At 42.1% G+C, this 8,557-nt stretch overlaps 1 protein-coding gene across 1 annotated transcript in view; it reads right to left on the bottom strand.

Moving 5' to 3' along the window:
* Positions 1–8,557, bottom strand: part of MRPS5 (mitochondrial ribosomal protein S5) — a 33,434-nt gene that overhangs the window by 24,097 nt on the left and 780 nt on the right. Inside the window, exons 2-4 of the mRNA XM_011969690.1 lie at positions 8,298–8,413; positions 4,890–4,970; positions 1,561–1,698 (exon numbers count right to left, since the gene is read on the bottom strand). Coding sequence (XP_011825080.1) covers positions 1,561–1,698; positions 4,890–4,970; positions 8,298–8,413 — 335 coding nt within the window. The remainder of the gene's footprint in view (positions 1–1,560; positions 1,699–4,889; positions 4,971–8,297; positions 8,414–8,557) is intronic.

Genomic DNA, 8,557 nt, shown 5'->3' with positions numbered 1-8,557 from the left:
ATAAATAAAAATTCCCAAGGCTTGTAAATCTGATATACCCACTAAAGTACAAAGTCATCTCTTAGAAAAAACTGGGGCTATGCATACCAAGTGGAGAGACTAAAGGCCCCAACTCTGTCCATCTCTCTTTTCTCTGTACTGGAATCTGCAGGTTCAACTAAGCCTACGTTGCTTAATCCTCCACCAAGTCTTTTCTGTGTTGTCGCTACACAAATGACCTCGTTACCAGGAGACTTCCAAATTAAAGTGAGCTGTATCCATACAATGAAATACTCTATGGTCATATTGTTGCACTGCAGAAATCCATGCAAAAATGCAATGTATTACTACATTGAAAAAAGCAGCAGGCCAGGCGCACTGGCTCACACCTGTAATCCCAGCACTTTGGGAGGCTGAGGCAGGCGGATCACGAGGTCAAGAGATAGAGACCATCCTGGCCAACATGGTAAAACCCTATCTCTACTAAAAATACAATTATTAGCTGGGCATGGTGGCACGTGCCTGTAGTCCCAGCTACTTGGGAGACTGAGGCAGGAGAATCGCTCGAGCCTGGGAGGCAGAGGTTGCGGTGAGCCGAGATTGCACCACCGTACTCTGACCTGGTGACAGAGCAAGACTCCGTCTCCAAAAAGAAAAAAAACCCAACAAACTCAGTATTTCATAGTAGGAATACAGGTGATTATCTTTTTTCTTTTTTTCTGTATTTACCAAATATTCTAAACTAATCATGAATTGCCTTTATAATCCTAATTTCTTTCTTTTTTTTGGAGACGGACTCTCGCTCAGTCGCCCAGATTGGAGTGAGTGCAGTGGCGCAATCTCGGCTCACTGCAAACTCCGCCTCCTGGGTTCACGCCATTCTCCTGCCTCAGCCTCCCGAGTACCGGGGACTCCCTGGGACTACAGGTGCCCGCCACCTCGCCCGGCTAATTTTGTTTTTGTTTTTTTAGTAGGGACGAGGTTTCACTGTGTTAGCCAGGATGGTCTCGATCTCCTGACCTAGTGATCCACCCGCCTCGGCCTCACAAAGTGCTGGGATTACAGGTGTGAGCCACCGCACCCGGCCAATGCTAATTTATTTTAATCTGCTAATGCGGAGTTTAAATTCAATCTCCATTTATTCCCTGAGAAGCCAGTCTCAGTTCAGATTAGACTCTTTTAAATGCTATCACAAATAAGAGTAGCGTTAGTGAACAGTATATCTCCTTAAAATTAACTTTTTCCAATTAGATGTCCTGTCTCCTCAACTAAGGCACAAATGAAAACATGAGTATCTTCTTGGTGTGAATCTAAGTCAGCAAGAGATATGGGCCATGATTCAATATCCTTCAGGCCTCAGGTGCCCCAAACAAGGGGCCTAAGCAAACTAGTACTCCCCAAAATACAACTGGTAGCATTTGAGATAATTCTAGGACGTACATCAAGGAACATTTTCATTTTGACAGTACATTGTAAACTAATCACTAAAATCTTAATTCATGTAAAAAAGAAGAAAAATTCAGATATAAGAAATTCTTTTCCTCTTTCAAGAAACAGGAAGTTTGTGGCCATTCTACATACATTTAGTGAAGAAACTATATGGTCTATACTGCTGGCCCATCAGGTGACTGGGAGAAGAAACACAGCATTGTGTCTGCAGTGCGTGGCTCAAGCTGGCGTAGGGACGGGTGTCTCTGGTTCCCAGTGATGACAAACAGCCTGTAGGCAGAGGGGTTAAACTTTGAGTCAGATGTTTCGCGGCTGTGGAAAAACACTGGTAGCATCAAACAATCATTACTAATAAAAATAAGTCACTAAAATCCTGAACTTTTAAGAATCAGATTTTTAGGGCAGTCTTTCTTTTAAAAATAAAACAAAACTCTTGACCAACAACAACCTAAATGCCCAGCCTAGCTGGGAAAGTTATAGTTCATCTGCACAATGGGTGCAGCTGGGTAAAGAAGAAGATTTGTCCATCCCAGGGTTTCAGCACTGCACTGGCTAGCCTAGGTGAGCAGTCCACGCTGGGCAAACGGCGCCCTCTGCTGTATGCGGCCAACAACACACTCTTCGGAAAGACCTGCAACTGGCCTGGTCAGAACAGCAAGGTGCAGAGAGCATGTCCACCATCCTACTCTTCCTGTTAAAAAACAAGGAGCGGGTGTGAATGCATTTCACAGACTAACCCAGAAGTATGTAAGAAAACCTGGAAACAACGGTTGCCTCTGGGGAAGAAATCTGATACATTTAAAACTGGGTATGAGGGACTTGCTTTTTTTGTTATTTTTTGGAATTGTTATCATCCAGCGCATATATTACTTAAAAAGTGTTTAAACATCCATGTCTTAGAGGCAGCAGCTAATCAATTCATGGAGGGTAAAGTCCTGTGAGGAAGGGGGGAGCTGAGAATTAGTGCATGTGAAGAAATGGGAACATTGCTAACCAAAACAGTGCACACACCCTTAAGCTTTGCATTTCAATAGAGAAACTAGTGACTCCAAGAGAAGTGAAGGGAATTAAAACAACCCTTCAGAAAGAAAAAAAAAAGGTTATTTAAGAATACTTGGCTTAAAAAAAGAAAACCAAACAGTGACAACAACAGCTATTTTCAAGTCTATGTGAAGTTATGAAGAAGACGGTAACAGCTGCTTTATGGCCACAGAGGGCCATACACCAGCAATGATCTTACGTGGCAATAACAAGTAGTATTAAATGGTTACAGCAGGCTATCAAAATATCTCCATTGCATAGACACACTAAGAAATAAAGGAATAATCTCCTTTTAATTAAATTAGATGATCTTTAAAATCATTTAAATATCTAATTAAAAGGAGGTTATTCCTCTTTTAATTAATTTAAATGATCTAATTAAATTAGATTATTTAATCCAATCTTTTCATTTTACAAAATGAACTTAGGCCTATGAGGTTAGGGACTTGCCAAAAGTCACAAGACTAGTTAGTAGCTGGGATTTAAGCACTAGTTCTGATTCCAGATGAGTTACTCAACCGCACAGAGGCAGGGAGATGACACGCTGAGTTCCCTCTCAGCGCACTCAATGAACTAGTCAATAAAAAGTAGACAGGACATACTGGCGTTTCATTTTTAAACTCAGGACTTCATCATTCTAAATTCCGTCATGCAGCACACACTTTAGCTTTAGCTTTTCTTGCATGCTCCTTAATTTTCTTTTTTTTTTTTTTTGAGACGGAGTTCTGCTCTTGTCACCCAGGCTGCAGTGCAATGGCACAGTGTCAGCTCACTGCAACCTCTGCCTCCCAGGTTCAAGCGATTTTCCCGCCTCCGCCTCCCGAGTAGCTGGGATTACAGGTGCCCGCCACCATACCCGGCTAATTTTTGTATTTTTAGTAGGAGATGGGGTTTCACCATGTTGGCCAGTCTGGTCTTGAACTCTTGACCTCACGATCCACCTGCCTCAGCCTCCCAAAGTGCTGGGATTACAACTGTGAGCCATCGCTCCTGGCCAGCTCTTTAATTTTCAACAAAATATCTTACTTAATATTGTTATTTATATTAATATTAAATAAGATATTTAATCTTGTACTGTTTAGTACTGCAATCTCTGACATACTTCAAAAAGTGTAAAATCATTACTAACAAATGTAGAATTCTTTAACTTTTTTTGAAAGCCTGAAATACTTCCCCAGCTAATAATGTACCTTAAAAGGTCCAACTGTCAAAAGCAGAAAGAAATTGACTTTAGAATTGAGAAACAGTCACTTAAAATACACTGTTACTACAACTGACTTTGTTTAAAATGTGTTATAATTTTTAAAACAGGAGGTGGCATCAGCTTATGCTAAATTACTCAGTTATAGATTATCCATCAATGATCAATTATCAGTTTGGGTTTTGTTCTTATTCTCTGAATTATTAATTTCAGACCATGAAGTCCCCATCTTAGGAAACAATTGCCCTGGAATCCAAAATGGGCTGAGCCCAAAAAGCACCCTCCTGTGGGTTATGTAAAAATACAAAAATTAGCTGGGTGTGGTGGCACATGCCTGTAGTCCCAGTCACTTGAGTGGCTGAGGCAGGAGAATCACCTGAACCCAGGAGGCAGAGGTTGCAGTGAGCCAAGATCAAGCTATTGCACTCCAGCCTGGGCAACAGAGCAAGACTCCATCTCAAAAAGAAAAAAAAAAAGACACATAGTCTGACCCCAAGGAGGATTCCGTTTCAGCATTTACAGTTTTCACTATTTACAGTTTTCACTACGATGAACTGCTTCCTCCTAATTGAAATCTCATCTATTTAATCAAACCAGCTGATCAGCGATGTGTTTGAGAGATTTTAGAAAACTATTGCCATTTGTCTGACCAATCTATTGCAGCATTTAGAAAAATACTGTAATAGATACTAAGGATACTAATTTTTTTCTTTTTCCTACAACAATTGTTGTAGGAAAAAGAAAAAAAATGTAATGATAGAATTCTACCTAACTCAGCTATAAATACATACACAAACTTAATAATAAAAACACTGACCAGAGATTCAATCAAAATTGTGCTTATAACTATGTTGGAGAAGGCAGGGACAATGAAGGGTTCAATTTTCAATTAACATAACCATTGGTAAATTGAAAATTCAACTCTTCATTGTCCCTGCTCTAAGCCTAATACACAGAAACTACCCCGTAATCGTTTAGTTACTATTTTGTAAAGCCTTGAACTATAACAATTGCAATCATAAGAAATCTTGAAAATACTCTTCAGAGCCTATGTATTTGTATCATAAAGAATGCAATTATTGAAGTAAGACTAACCAGGCTAAAAAATGAAAAAGAAAGAAAAGAAAAAAGCAGGTGATTACTTATATTTTTAAAAACTATAGAAACTACTCCGACATTACATCTTAAGAGAAAAGGTGGTAGCATTAATGAATCTCACCATTGCTCAGAGCAGTCTTCCACGCCAAAATGGAAGCTGCTGGTAAGGTGCTTAGGGAACGCTGCCTCCCCAATAAATGACCTGCAAATTGGGGGAAAAAAAAATTAAGATACATTTCTACACGAAAAGGAACATTTTAAACAGTAACACCCACAAAATATATCTATAGAATAAAGAACCAAGACAAGGGAATAAGTAATTTCTGGGCTCCAGGGCAACTTGTCAAGTAGCTGACATCATACCTCATCTTCTCCCTTCACCCTCACATCCAGCCAGTTACCAAGCCCTTCAGTCTCCTCAAAAATCAATCCACCTGCCAGCTGTACCTTTTCCTGTGGCCTCAAAGCCCCTTCTTTGCTCACGCCTCATCACCACTCAGCCACAGAGTAACAAGTTTCCTAGCAGGTTTCCTACTTTCAATCTCTCCCCCTCTGCTTCACGGCTTTTCTAAAATAAAAGGTCTGGTCACTTCGCAGCTCTGACAGATTATTCTCTGGCTCCCTACTACCTTCAGAACAAAGTCAAAACTCCTCAGCATGGCCTACAGGCCTGCCACATGGCCCCAAGCTTCCACACCAGCCTGCTGCCCCACCTTTCTCTCCTCCACCTTCCCTCTGGCCATGCCAGGCTTGTAGTCAGTCTTGAACCTACTGTGCTCTCGCATACTTCTGTGTCTCTGCAAGGTTCTCTGTTTGCCTGAAACATCACCTCTTAGTGAAGCCTCCCCGATCCTACAATGTTCCCCCTTCCCTCTGGAACCCCTGCAGCACCAGGCTGACTGTACTGTGTACCCCCTCACACAGTGTGGTACTCCAGAACAGGATCTGACACAACATTTATGGGCAAGTGATTTTTGACAAGTGTGTCAAGATCATTCAATGAAGAAAGAATCATGTTTTCAACAAGTGGTGCTGGGACAACTGGATATCAACATGTAAAAGAATGAAGCTGGCACCCTACCTCACACCATACGTAAAAACAAATTCATAATGGACCAAAGACTTATAGGTAAAGCTAAAATGATGAAACTTAGAAGAAAACATAGAGGTAAATCATCATGACCTTGGATTCTGCAATGGCTTCTTACATGAAAACACAGAAACAAAAAGAAAAAAAAATAGATAAATGAGACTTCATCAAAATGTAAAACTTGTGGCTTCAAAAATACTGTCAAAAAAGTGAAAAGACAACACACAGAATGGGACAAAAATTTTGCAAATCATATATCTGATATAAGGGTCTTGTACCTAGAAAACATAAAGAATACCTACAATTCAACAATAAAAAGACAACCCAATATAAAAGTGGGCAAAATATTTGAATAGCTATTTCTCAAAAAAAAAAAATATATATATATATATATAAATGGCCATTAGCACATGATAATATGCTTCTTATTCATAAGGGAAATGTAAATCAAAACCACAAACTGATACCACTTCACATCCACTGGGCTGGCCAGGTATGGAGGTTCATGCCTGTAATCTCAGCACTTTGGGAGACTGAGGCAGGAGGACTGCTTCAGCCCAGGAGTTCAAAACCAGCCTGGTCAACATTGTGAGACCCTGTCTCTATAAATTTTTTTTTTTTAATTAGTTAGGCATAATGGCACACACCTGTAGTTCCAACTACTCAGGAGGCTGAAGTGGGACGGTCACCTGAGCCCAAAAGGTTGAGGCTGCAGTGAGCTTCAACTGTGCCACTGCACTTCTACCTGGGTAATAGGGCAAGAACCTATCTCAAAAAACAAAAAAACAAAAAAACAAAAAAACCCACAAAAAAACAAAAAAATAAAATAAAAAAAAACCCACATCCACTAAGATGGTTATAGTCAAAAAGACAGACATTAAGTGCTGGCAAGGAAGTAGAGAAATTGGAAGCCTCATATACTGCTAGTGGGAATGTAAAATGGTGCAGCTTTGGAAAACAGTTTGGCAGTTCCTTGACACCTAAACCTATGTTTCAGCATGGTGGCTCACACCTATAATCCCAGCACTTTGGGAGGCCGAGGCGGGAGGATTGCCTGTGCCCATGAGTTAGAGACCAGCCTCGGCAACATAATGAGACCCACTCTACAAAAAATAAAGAAAAACTAGCTGGGCATGGTGGCATGCACCTGTAGTCCCAACTACTCGGCAGGCAGAGGTGGGAGGATGGATTAAGCCCAGGAGATGGAGGCGGCAGTGAGCCATGATCGTGCCACTGCACTCCAGCCAGGGCGACAGAAGGGAGTTAAAGAAACATTAAACATCGTTTCCATATGACCTAGCAATTACAATCCTACGTATACACCCAACAGAAATAAAAATATACTTGCAAAAACATTGCACACAAATGTTTCTAGCAAAATAGGCCTAAGAGCCAAAAGGTGGAAACAACTCAAATGTTCGACTGATGAGCAGATAAACAAAATGTGGTATTCATACAATAAAGTCTTGCTACAGAGAGAGGGAAAGCACATCAGTGGTTGTGCTGGAGGCCAACGGGAAGCTGGGAAGTGACAACTAAAAGGCACAGGTTTTCTTTTTGTAGTGGTTATAATGGCTGCATTGCTCTGGTGATATACTAAAAACCACTGAAATGTACACCTTAAATGGATTCATTGTAGGGTATGTGAATAATGTCTCAACAAGGAAGCTGTTACCAAAAACAAAAAACAGGCTTTGGAGCCAGGTGATATGGATGCAAAAAACCTGATGTCCACCTAGCCTAACCTTAAGCAAGTTTCTCAATCTATGTGCCTTAACTCCCTCATCTGTAAAATGGGAATAGCAGTACCTATCTCATGAAGACACTGCGAAGATAAGGTGAGGAAAATGAAGGAAAGCTACAACAGCTAGGAGCTATTTGAACAGGGCCTTGAAAAAGGAGGAGACGGCCGGGCGCGGGGGCTCACCCCTGTAATCCCAGCACTTTGGGAGGCCGAGGCGGGTGGATCATGAGGTCAGGAGTTCGAGGTCAGCATGACGAACATGGTGAAACCCCGTCTCTAAAAATACAGAAATTAGCCAGGCGTGGTGGCGGCACCTGTAGCCCCAGCTACTCAGGAGGCTGAGGCAAGAGAATCGCTTGAACCCGGGAGATGGAGGTTGCAGTGGGCGGAGATCGCGCCATTGCACTCCAGCTGGGGCGACAGAGTAAGACTGTCTCAAAAACAAAAACAAACAAACAAACAAAACAAAGGAGAAGACGGCCACAACATGGACAAAAGAATGTTCAAGTCAGATTTTCTGCCAAATGACTTCAGGTTAAAGACTGCTGCTAAATGAGTTTTAAAATACACATATTTGGGCTTTAGCGGTCTTCGGATTTCGAAACTACAAACGCTGGATTGTGGACTTCCAGTAAAATTGAGCAAACAGAAAATGCAAAGTCAACCACGGAGCGCTTCCTAGAGATAAACGTTACGCCGGAGGACAAACCCAGGCCGACATCCAACGACCCCGGGGGTCGCACGCGCCCCAAAGGCGATGCGTGCCAGTTCCCGCTCCTCTTCGCCAAGCACGCTCAATGGGTTTTGGGAACTGGGAAGAACCTTGGAGAACGACGTCCAGTTCCCCCTCATTTGACAGACAGGAGCTCCGCGACCCAGAGACGGAGGGGACGCGCGCAAGGTCACACAGCGGCTCCGGGGAAGGTGGAAGCACGGCGTGCGGAGCCGGCGGCCG

This window comes from Mandrillus leucophaeus, unplaced genomic scaffold (genome assembly GCF_000951045.1).
Source record: "Mandrillus leucophaeus isolate KB7577 unplaced genomic scaffold, Mleu.le_1.0 Scaffold9, whole genome shotgun sequence".
NCBI classification, from domain to species: domain Eukaryota; kingdom Metazoa; phylum Chordata; class Mammalia; order Primates; family Cercopithecidae; genus Mandrillus; species Mandrillus leucophaeus.
This window is presented reverse-complemented; position numbering and strand designations above follow the sequence as displayed.